Source organism: Cannabis sativa, chromosome 9 (genome assembly GCF_029168945.1).
Source record: "Cannabis sativa cultivar Pink pepper isolate KNU-18-1 chromosome 9, ASM2916894v1, whole genome shotgun sequence".
NCBI lineage: Eukaryota > Viridiplantae > Streptophyta > Magnoliopsida > Rosales > Cannabaceae > Cannabis > Cannabis sativa.
In genome coordinates, this window is record NC_083609.1 from 4,162,716 (window position 1) to 4,174,944 (window position 12,229).

Consider the following 12,229-nt stretch of genomic DNA (forward strand, 5'->3'; position numbering starts at 1 on the left):
AAATATATAAAACATGCCTGTCGTACGAAGAGGACGTCCTCATCTCAATCTCCAGCTTCCCTTAACGAAACTCTCCCATGCTCGGCCACCTCGCATCTCTCTCCCACTACCTCCCACTTCCAGTACTGCTGCCGCCACCCAATTCAACTGGTCATCTTCCTCCGCGCCTATCTCAGCCGCCGATCTCGACAAGATTCAAGTTCTCGGAAGCGGCAATGGCGGAACAGTCTACAAAGTCCGCCACAAGGAAACCTCAGAAATCTACGCTTTGAAAATCATCAACGACAAGTCCAATTCAAATTTCCGCTCCCAGCTCGACACCGAGATGGAGATCCTCCGCCGTACGGACTCACCTCACGTGGTCAAATGCCACAGCATCTTCCAAAATCCATCGGGAGAGTTTGGTATAGTCATGGAGTATATGGATTCAGGAACCTTAGAGAATGTTCTCAAATCGGAAGGAGCTTTCTCTGAATCCAAAGTTGCTGACATAGCAAAGAAAGTCCTCAACGGTCTTCACTACCTTCACTCCCACAAAATTGTTCATCTTGATATCAAACCAGCCAATCTCTTAGTGAATTCAAAAATGGAAGTTAAGATTGCCGATTTCGGGGTAAGCAAAATCCTCGGCCGTACTTTGGATACTTGCAATTCTTTCGTTGGAACGTGTGCTTACATGAGTCCGGAGAGGTTGGATTCGCTGACTTATGGCGAAAATTACGACGGTTACGCTGGAGATATTTGGAGTTTGGGTGTCACTCTAATGGAGCTTTATATGGGTCAATTTCCACTACTTCCGCCAGGTCAGACACCTAATTGGCCTACTTTGATGTGCGTTATATGTTTCAGTGAGCTGCCAAGTTTGCCGAAAGGCGTTTCGGATGAGTTTAGGAACTTCATTGACTGTTGTTTGCAAAAGGAATCAAGTAAAAGGTGGTCTGCGTCGAAGTTGTTGTCTCACCCGTTTCTCTGTAAAGATTCTCCAATCAAAGAACCATAAATCTGACCTGAACTGACTGGAGAGAATCATACCAGAAAATTCATGCTATTTTTTTTTTTAATATTGTAGTTGTAAAAATAGTTGGTGGAATTCAGATTAATGAGTACATTTTAATTGGGATCTAACATTAACGAAAGGGATTAACTGATTCATATTGTATAGAATTTTTTTTGTTATGATTTTTCATATATATAATTTCATTTTTGTATACCCTCAAAAAAAATTTCATTTTTGTAAGTAGTAACTTTCATATAATGCATGTACTAAAGCATTATTATTTTGTTTTAGGAATTTAGGAATGGAGCAAAATATGTTTGTACTAGCTTCCATTGTTGTTGATAAAATTGTAATTAATAAGGGTTTGAGAATAATTTGATATAAATAGATAGTTAACATTTTATTGATTAGTTTTATTAGCTCATTAATTTCGCTAGTTAAATTTTAGGATTTGAAAATAATTTAGTGTTATACTACTTTCACTAGCTTCTTATTTTATCTATATATAGAAAAATTTTTAAAGCTTCTGTAATATTTTTCATTCAGGTTGATAGGGAAAATAAAATCTTTATAATGTATTTAAAATAAAATAGAAATTTGATGTGAATGATCTTAAAATACAATAATCTTAATAAAAGAATAATAATATACTTTAGATATGAAAGTAAAAGGTAAAAGCGTGAAGACATATAATAGATCATTGCAATAATACAAATAAATAAATTAAAATTATTTTAACATTAATAACAAGCCAATTTGGAAAACTTACAAAAATACTGAAATTTTTATAAAACAACAGTAGAACACAAAACAGAATAACTAAAAACAACAGTGGAATAACTAAAAAACAACAATGAAAATTTAACACAGTACACAGTATAAAACTTACACAGTGTTTTTGAAAAAAGCACAATATTTTTGAAAAAAATTTCATCCCACAGTATAAAAGTAAAAAAGTTAGAAATTTCAGTATGTGGTGTAATTATCCCATTTAATCTTGCTTAGACAGCCACTAAATTAAGTTAAAACAATAATCAAAACACTTTTTTTTTTTTTTTGAAGAAATGGTATTAACGCAAATCAGGTAAAATAATAGCTTGCAAATCCGTAGGGACAAGCCCCCTACCATAACTACAACCTAAATATAAACAAGCATGCCTAACTAAATAATTGGCGGCCTTGTTCGCAGATCGTTTAACAAAGACGAGAGAAATATTCCTTAAATCATTGATGAGAGAAATACAATCAGCAACAAGTAAACCAAACGGGGAATACATAGTTACTTTGTTCAAAATAGCATTGACAAGCACTTGATAATCGGACTCAATCACAACTTGAGGAAAATCGTTGGTTTTCAACCAACTTAGGACTTCTTTGAGCCCAATTGCTTTGGCCATAGCAGGATCCACATGAAACTACTGCTCCATAGCAGTAGCAAAAAGAACACAACCCTCATAGTCTCTAGCCAACCAACCGAACCCAAACCTCTTCTCAGCATAAACCGAAGCATCCACATTGATTTTAATTGTATTCAAACTTGGAGGTTCCCAATGTGGATAAATGACAGCACCAGCATGCATATCACTCTCAACATGTTGAGTTTTCGCACTTTTCCATTGATCAAAGTAAGCTAATGCAAACTGCACTACAACTGCTGGAACCAGCCTTTTACTCCTCCAAACAACCTCGTTTCTCGCCTTCCAAACTGCGCAGCAAATCACAGCCACACCTCCCAAAGAAAAAGATGTCAGAGTGTTGGATATATTAGAAAACCAGTCAACAAATTTCACACCAGCAGCAATAGAAAGGCTGGTGTTAAATTGCTGCCAACACAGTCGAGCAAAAGAGCATTCAACGAATAAATGCTCAACAGTTTCATCACTTAGCTGACAGAATGGGCATATCACAAGGGCAGTAACATGTTTCACCTTCAAATTAACATGAGTTGGCAGATTATTACGACAAGCACGCCAGAGAAACACAGAGACTTTTTCTGGTATTTTCAAGTTCCACAACTTCCTCCACAACCTAGAATTATTTCCACTAGTCCACCTTCCATTAACTACTTGAAGCCTCTTACAAGCACTCTTAACAGTGTAATGACCTGAGGCTTCAAAAGACCAGTATCGAGTATCAAATTCCATGGATGAACTAATCACAACCGCCCGAATCAATTTTCTGTCATGCTCAGAAAACAGGTCATGAAGAACATCTTCATCCCACTGCCTTGCATTCGGAATCATTAGTTGAGAAACTTTAGCATCAATCAAAGCATGATGCGAAGAGGAAACATAAGGATTTTCTTTATCCATCAACCACAATTGATTCAAAACATCCACCAAGTCCACACTTGCTACACTCCACCTAACACCCGTCTGAATCAAAGATTGACTCTTAGAAATATTCCGCCAAACATAACTAGGATTATTTCCAATACTAGCATATAAGAAAGAACCTTGACGGTAATATCTAGCTTTGAAAACACGCCCAACCAACGAAGACTCATTAGTTAACAGACACCATCCTTGCTTCCCCAGCATCGCTAGATTATGATCATGAAGACATATAATAGATCATTGCAACTAATACAAATAAATAAATTAAAATTATTTTAGCATTAATAACAAGTTAATTTAGGAAACTTACAAAAATACTGAAATTTTTACAAAACAACTGTGGAATACAAAACAGAACAACTAAAAACAACAGTGGAATAACTAAAAAACAACAGTAGAACAACAATGAAAATTTAACACAATACACAGTATAAAACTTACACAGTGTTTTTGAAAAAAAAAAACACAGTAGTTTTGAAAAAAATTCCACCCAAAGTAAAAAAGTTAGAAATTTCAGTATGTGGTGTAATTATCCCATTTAATCTTGCTTAGACAACAACTAAATTAAGTTAAAACAATAATCATAACACTTTTTATTTTTTTTGAAGAAATGGTAATTTGATTAACGCAAATCAGGTAAAACAATAGCTTGCAAATCCATAGGGACAAACCCCCTACCATAACTACAACCTAAATATAAACAAGCATGCCTAGCTAAATAATTAGTTTATATTTAGTTTACGATATACATGGAATTTAAGTTTTAGAATCGATTTTATTAACAATTTCGGTATTGTGTGACTTGTTAATAGAATCGATTACTAATTTAATATAAGTTTTAAAAATATTATTTTAATTTTTTTTGTATTATGTATTTACTATTATATAGAGTTATTCTAAAATTTGATAATGCAGGTGGGGAAAATTGCATGAAAAATTTGCAATTTTCCCTTACTCATATGTGTGCTTCATTTTATATATAAGTGACGCAATAGGTAAAAAAAAAAAACTATTTTTGTAATAGATATGACATTTTTAAACCGACGGAATAAGTTTTTTGTGACAGTTTTAAAATGCCATGAAACATTTAGCGTCATTTTTTAACTGACGCAGAAAATAAAATAGAAAAGAAATTATTTAGCGTCGGTTTATAAATGTCGAAAATTGTTTTTTGCGTCGTTTGAAAAATGACGCTAATAAAAACTATTTGCGACTACGGTATATACGTCGGTTTATAAAACTGACGTAAATTCTTTAAGTGTCACTTAAAAACAGACGTGAATAATGAATTTTGTAGTAGTGATTTTAGCTTCTTGTTCAATTTTTAATCATAAAGACTATTGATTTACCAAATAGAATCATAAATTTAATCTAGTGGTACTAAATCTAATTTCCTGTGGTTTGACCTCGTCGATCTGTGTGAGTTTACTACTTGATTACGTGCACTTGCGTACTGTTTACAAAATTTCGTAACACCACCCATCCAACCGCAGTACATTTATATCGCAGAACCTACTTCAATACAGATGAATATCTAGCATATTAATCAAACTCCTCTAATAGCTTTATAATTAGTGGTCAATAATGTACCTTTAGCTAGCAATCAATGATCACCGATATATTTGATTTATTTTCTAATAACAATCCACAACCTACAATATTAAATGCAATTCAAAAAAAGTTTAAATTAGAATTAAGTGAGAATAGTAACAAGTAACTAATAAATATATAACTAGTGACTACATACTTATATAATTACACATTATTTACTATATATTCTTATTAAATTACATTACTATTCCTATTACTATTTCTATTACATTACAATGAACTAAACACCTAATTAATAATTTTAGTTCATGAATATTTCTTACTAAGTATTAAAATAAGTTTCTAACTAAAATTATATAACTCATTACATTACATTACTAGCTATTTCAATTACCATTCCATTGTCAAGACTATTAAAATTACTAAAACTCAAAAATTTCAAACTATATATATAAATGTTTATTTTTGTCACAGTAAAAATTTCTACCATTTCATAAAAAATTCTATCAATAACTCATTCATATATTATAAAAATTGAATCTTTAAGAACTAGAAAGGTAAAAAAAATGATGCATAATAAATAATCCCTAAAATAGAAGACATTATTAACAAAAAAAAAAATTAGGTTTTAAATTTTCTTGAACCTAGAAAAAAAAATGGTGAAAAAAATGCAAAATAAGGAAAAATAATAAAGAAACAAAGTTTACCTTAGATTGATTAGAATAATTCTGGTAAATGTAAATCATTGATTCATCTGGTAACCGTTTGATCAGTTGGGTTTGGGCGATTTTGGTATGGGCGATGGAGGCTCACATGGGTTTGTTGGGCGAGGGTTTCTGGGTTTGGAAGGGTTCTATCGAGGTTATAGCAGAGATATATATGTGATTTGACGAGATGAAAGTGTTTTTAGGGAAATATTTTTTATCCCAGATAAAAGGATTTCACAATAAACCTTTTTATCCTAGTTTTTAACTAATAACCGGGATAAAATATTTTTCTAAACACCTTAATCCCCGTTTGGCTAACCCATAAAAATCGAAGCTTGAATTTATTTTTTTTACCTTTGATATTTTTTTAACGTACAAAACAGGGCCCTTGTCTAAATTTTTTTTTTGTTATTTAAGGCTCCAAATCTAAAAGAGGGATAAAAAGTCTCAATATATCTTTTATCCTAAATTTTTGTTAACTAAAATAGTGGAATAAAAGGTACTCTTTCTTGTAGTGTAGTTACTATTTTATCATTTTTTTTTTAAATCGTATAGTTAACATTCATTCTTAAATAGTATAAAACGTAACATAAATATTGTTACACAGTAGAAAAAAAATATAACATAAAAATACATCTTAATCAATATAATATATATAAACTAAAAATAAATATATAGTTTTAAAATAACTATTAAAAATTGAATATTATCTACAAGAATTACTTTTATCTAAAGTTGATCATTTTATGAAAAGTAACTAATTGGTATATTATCGAAATCATAATTATTTTAAATATTACTATAAAGTATACTAAATAAAATTATTTCATATCTATTTTTGAAAACAAGTAGGGGAGGTGAGAAAACAACCATGAGTGAGCCGAGTGTTATGCCAAGGTGATCACTTCTTCAACCCAAATATAGGAAGCTGGTGAATATTTTTAATTAATAAATCATATTGTAAATTGATAATTAGAAGAAAACCAATTAACTTGTCCCATTAAAAATGCTAATCCTCATAATAAATAAATATACATTATAATTATTGTAATTAATACACATATATATGTAAAGAGGTATGTTAATCTTCCCACGTGGGCTCATTCAATAATATTCATGCATGCATGCATTTTTGTGCCTATTTTGTTGTTATTCATTTTGTCTATAAATATATATATACTAGTATATTGTTACGTGCAATGCACGTATGTTATGTTTTATATTAAGTATTATATTATGAGTTCGGAAGAAAATAAATGAATCAAAAATAAATAATATTTAATTTAGAAAGATTTGAATAATAAATTTAAATTAAACTTTATGTCTAGTAAAAACATATTGGAAACAATAATAATAAGGTTATAATATATGTTGCATTTGTTCCAGTTCTTAAAATAATAGCAGCAAGAACATCTTTGACCTGGAAAAATAAATATTACAAAATTAAGAATAAGCAAAGCGTGTGTAAATTAGACTAAGAAGGAACCCTCAATTCTCAAAGTCTCGATTATAAAGTAACAAAGAAGTATTAAAATTTCATCTGCTCATTATAAAGCCACCTTCACTCAAAATAGCACAACAAAAGTAACAAAGAAGTATTAAAGGTGTAAATTTTACCAAAAGCAATGAGAATTAACAACTGAGAATTAACAACTGATGATTGCATTCTGTTTCAGTAGGTGAAATTGAGAGAGAGAGGCTTTTGTTGTGTTTGCTTGGTGATGAATGGGTTAATCGTAAAGATTGTTTAATTTTTTTTGGGTTTAATTATTGAGTTTATTTTTTGAAATTTGAATGAAGCAGTGTAAAAAATTTTCAAAAATTGTAGTTTGTTAGAGAGATATGTAAGTTAACTGTAAATATTATTTAATTTTTTTGGTTTAATTATTAGGTTTATTTTTTGAAATTTGAATTTAGCCGTGTAAAAAAATTTCAAAAATGGTTGTTAGAGAGATATGTGGGTAAGATATTTTTTTAATTTAAAAAAAGATTGTTTAATTTTTTAGGTTTAATTATTGGGTTTATTTATTTGTTAATGTTTAACGTTAACAGTCTGTTAAGTTAATCGTGTAAGGCTAAATAAAAAAGGAATCGTTAAACCAAGAATCGTTAAACCAAGAATTGCCGTTAGATAGACACTTTTAATATATAAAGATATATTATATATATGGTCCAAATGAAAAAAAAAAGTAAGAAGAAGCCTTTGTTTTACATACAAAAGAATTATAATAGAGTAGTATATATATAGGAGAGTTGAGTAGGTATCTAGTATTAATTAATTGGAAGCAGTTTGTTGATCATTCCAGCAGTGAGGGGGGAGATGAGAATATATGAATATGATGTGTTGTTTGGTGTGTTTGAAGTAGACATTATTAATATATACTAGATTAAATTTATGTGCGTTTGCACGTATAGTGTTTTATATAAAAGTATTTTGAATAAAGGAAATACTTTAAGATTTCAAGAAAAGAAAACATAGTAGTCTTTTGATAGGAAATTAAAAAAAAAAAATGAAACATGGTAGTAATTAGTTCTTCACGTTTTTCATTCTTTCTATATCGTCATTTGGATTGCCTATTTTTTGAAGTTTACCAGTAACATTGTGGACAAACTTGCCATGTTCCTACAAAAATAAATATAGATGAGAATTTTCTACCTAGTTTCTAAGTCAGCTATATATATGTCACAAGTTGTTGATTTCTTTTAGAGAGATTTATATGTTATTGCATCATTTTGTCCTGGTTGAGTGTCTCTCAATTATTTATTGCAAATAGTTTTAGGTGATGGATATTACATTGCTATGAGTAAGTTCATATGTTTACCAAACAAAGGAGAATTAAAAGAGAGAAAATTAAAGCTATAGTCTTTGCATAAGTCACTTGAAATTCAACAAAAAAACTTAAATGATATGATACAAACTCTTCTCTCTCAAGCAAGTCAGACCTTGCAGTTTGTCATGGCGAAAGCAAGACAAGAAAGAGAAATTCCCAAACCTCATATCTAATTACATCTCGTCGAGAGCCATGTAACTTATTCATCAATTATTTTTTCAGCCTCAGACAAGGGTTTCCAAGAACATTCTTTTGAATCATTACAAATAAGGAGCACAAAAGAGTAGGCAAAATTTGACCTAAGTGATAATAACTTTTCCAAATAGATTGAATTTATTCAACCTTACAATCCCGAATATCAAATCTCTCGTACTTGATTGGCCCATTAGCAATCTTCTCTTTAACCAAGCCTGAGGAATTTTGGGATAGTGTCTGAAGAAGTTGTCTAAAGCAGAATTTTAAATTAAAGTTTAAACACGAACCTCATGCCTCACGTTCCCAGTAATCTCAGATTCATCACCAATTGTCATGACTGGGCGCTCTACTTCCAGGCTATTATAGTTACAAGACACTGCTTCACTTTATATCAACCTCCAAACTATTAATAGAACAAAAAGAATGATCAAAGAATAGTAATCATTTCATTGACTATAATGTGAAATGTTAGTTGGTTAGTTACCTATTGTACACGTGTCAAGTTAGTAGGCTCTAGTTCGGTATGTTAGGTAAGTTAGTTAATAACTAACTCCTAGTTTCTCTAAGACATGTATATAAATGTCTAACTAGTGCTAATTCATTGTTGTAACATTCATACACACTCAAATCAATACAATTCAATTTACTAAAACTGTTCTTGTGTTCAATGGCCAACCGGCCAATCACCTTGTGAGTTCATCTTGAGAGTTTGAGAGAGATTCATGCAAGGCTTTGCATAACAAGTGGTATCAGAGCATTGGAGAAGGAAGTTCGAAGAGGATTGTCTTGATTCTTGTTCAAGAAATTCAGTGAACAACCAAGAAAATGGGGACTGCAAAGTACGATCTCGAGAAGTTTTCTGGAAAGAATGATTTTGGCCTATGGCGTGTGAAGATGAGGGCCATGTTAGTTCAGCAAGGCCTTCAAGCAGCCTTACTGGAAGAGAAAGACTTACCAACCTCCATGACAGCTGATAACTCTAAGATTTAGAGTTAATTTCATATCTTTAAGCTTGAATTTAATGTGAATGGTGGATCAATTAATGTTTATATTGTGTAATTGTGTCTAGTTTGTTGTGTCTTTGTAATAAATGGAAGTGTGTGTGTCAGTAAGTGTTAAATAGACTTATGTTATTGTTTTTATGTGTTTTAAGCAGAAAAAATACAAGAATAGGTATTTGAAAATGTTTGGGACAAGGAGAAAAAGGAGCAGGAAAATGATTATTGCTGACTGGCATTGCTGTAGCATTCATCGCGTAGCAATTTGTCAGCCCAGTAAGTTTATTTTGGCAGATAGCCCAGCTGGCTTTAATGAAAAGAAAAACGAGCTGAGGTGGCAGAATTTGGCTATTGACTCAACGAACATGTGGAAAATGAAGGACAAGTGGGTGATGATTGGGATTTCCAATTAGGGTAAACTTTGGTACCCTAATTGGGGTGCAAAAAGAAAAAGAGGGGATGATTAGAGGAGTAGGTGGCTGCACTTTGAACCAGTACGAAATACAGCAGCAAGGATAGAAAAAGTACAGAGGAAAAAGAAAGAGTACAAGGATAGAAGAAGAAGATTGAGAAGAAGGAGAAGAAGACAACATTCAAAGAAAGGATTTGAGCTCATCACTCATTTCCCTTGCTCTCTACTTCGTTTGTATCATTTTCTTCTCTTCAAAGTCTCTTTAACTCCATGAACAATATGTCTTCTAGTTTTGAGTTTTTAATTTCAGCTATGCACTAAACTTTTTGAGATTTGGGTGGTTATGAACCCTTGTATGGACTAGTGTTTTGATTTTGCAATGATGAAGTAATCTTGGCTTAGTTCAATTAGTTGTGATGAAATGTTGAATGAATGTTAATTTTTGGCCATTTTTAACATTTAGCAAGCTAGATCTTACTTGGAAAAGTAAGACCTAGTTGAACCCTTCTAATTGATGCATGATTTTTTACCTTTTCTTTTAGGTATTAATTAGTAGTGAAATAGGAATATTTTGCTACCATGTATAACTAAGGATTTGATGCTTTATTGGGCTATTTGTGATCTAAACTGATGTAGGAATGCATTGTGAGATTGTGAATGGTTTATTGCAAGTTTTGGAAAAAGCTTGCTGTTTTTTTTGAAATCTGTTAACTTTCCCAGGATTGCTGAGTCATTGCTGTGTCATTGCTGTATCAACTGGGACATACAAGTGGAAATTAATCACCCAAGTCTAATTTCCAAATCTGAAATTACCACCATTTTAATCACTTTTAGTTTCTTATTTTTAGTTTATTTAGCTTAAAAAAAATTAGTTCTCAAGTTTAGAATCAAGGCTACAAATTTTTCTCATGAATTAATGTGTTACTTTATTTTATTTTTATTTGAAATTCTTGGAATTACTTTTAGTTGATTTAACATTATTTAGTAAAAAGTCCCTGTGGAGACGAACTTTGATTTACTTATCATTGTATTACTTGTTTGTGATTGTGTACACTTGCGCAATTATAAAGCAATATAATTTTCACAACAAGTTTTTGGCGCCGTTGCCGGGGACTTTAAGTTCTAAATTTTGTTTTATCAACTAATTGACATTCTAAGAATTTTTGTGCTTTTAATCTTGTTGGTGTTTCTTTGAAATCTCAGGTATCTATAGTGTATGAACCAACAAGAAGACTTTGAACTTGCTCCTATTGACCCCGAGATTGAACGTACATTCCGAAGAAGAAGAAGGGTTCAAAAGGCTAAGGGCCGAGACATCATGGCTGAAAATTTTGATGACGATGGGGTTGCTCCACAAATAGTTAATCCCATCATATTGGCAGATGATCGAGCAAGGGCTATACGAGAGTATGCAGCCCCCATGTTTAATGAGCTCAATCCAGGCATTGTGAGGCCTGAAATACAAGCACCGCAGTTTGAGCTCAAGCCAGTGATGTTTCAAATGCTCCAAACCGTGGGGCAATTCAGCGGGATGCCAACTGAGGATCCTCACCTCCATCTCCGTTCATTTTTGGAGGTGAGTGATTCTTTCAAGATCCAAGGAGTGAGTGAAGAGGTGTTAAGGTTGAAGCTATTCCCATTCTCACTACGAGACCGAGCTAGATCATGGCTCAACACTTTGCCGCCTGATTCTGTGACCAATTGGAATGACCTTGCTGAGAAGTTTCTGAGGAAATACTTTCCTCCTACTAGAAATGCAAAATTCAGAAGTGAGATCATGTCTTTTCAGCAACTTGAAGATGAGTCCACAAGTGATGCGTGGGAGAGGTTTAAGGAACTTTTGCGAAAGTGTCCACATCATGGCATTCCACATTGTATTCAGATGGAGACTTTTTATAATGGCTTGAATGCAGCTTCTCGAATGGTGTTAGATGCATCGGCCAATGGTGCTATTTTGTCGAAGTCTTACAATGAAGCATTTGAGATTTTGGAGACCATTGCAAGTAACAACTACCAATGGTCCAACACTAGAGCTCCAACAAGTAGAAAAGTGGCGGGGGTCCTTGAGGTAGATGCAATAACAGCTTTGACAGCTCAAATGGCTTCCATGACGAATGTTTTGAAGAATTTGAGTATTGGGAACGCTAAAAATATTCAACCAGCTGCTGCCATTCAAAGTGATGATGTCTCATGTGTGTTTTG

General features: G+C 32.2%; 1 protein-coding gene and 1 non-coding gene across 2 annotated transcripts; one reads left to right on the forward strand and one right to left on the reverse strand.

The window, feature by feature from the left end:
• On the forward strand, window positions 1-1,008 carry LOC115722703 (mitogen-activated protein kinase kinase 9-like). The gene has a single exon (XM_061104088.1). The coding sequence runs from the start codon at window positions 14-16 to the stop codon at window positions 998-1,000; it is 987 nt and encodes a 328-aa protein (XP_060960071.1). The 5' UTR covers window positions 1-13; the 3' UTR covers window positions 1,001-1,008.
• A 10,778-nt stretch (window positions 1,009-11,786) lies between these two features.
• On the reverse strand, window positions 11,787-11,893 carry LOC115721509 (small nucleolar RNA R71). Its single transcript, XR_004012528.2, has one exon. It is a non-coding gene; the product is annotated as a small nucleolar RNA R71 (small nucleolar RNA).
• Between the last annotated feature and the right edge of the window lie 336 nt (window positions 11,894-12,229).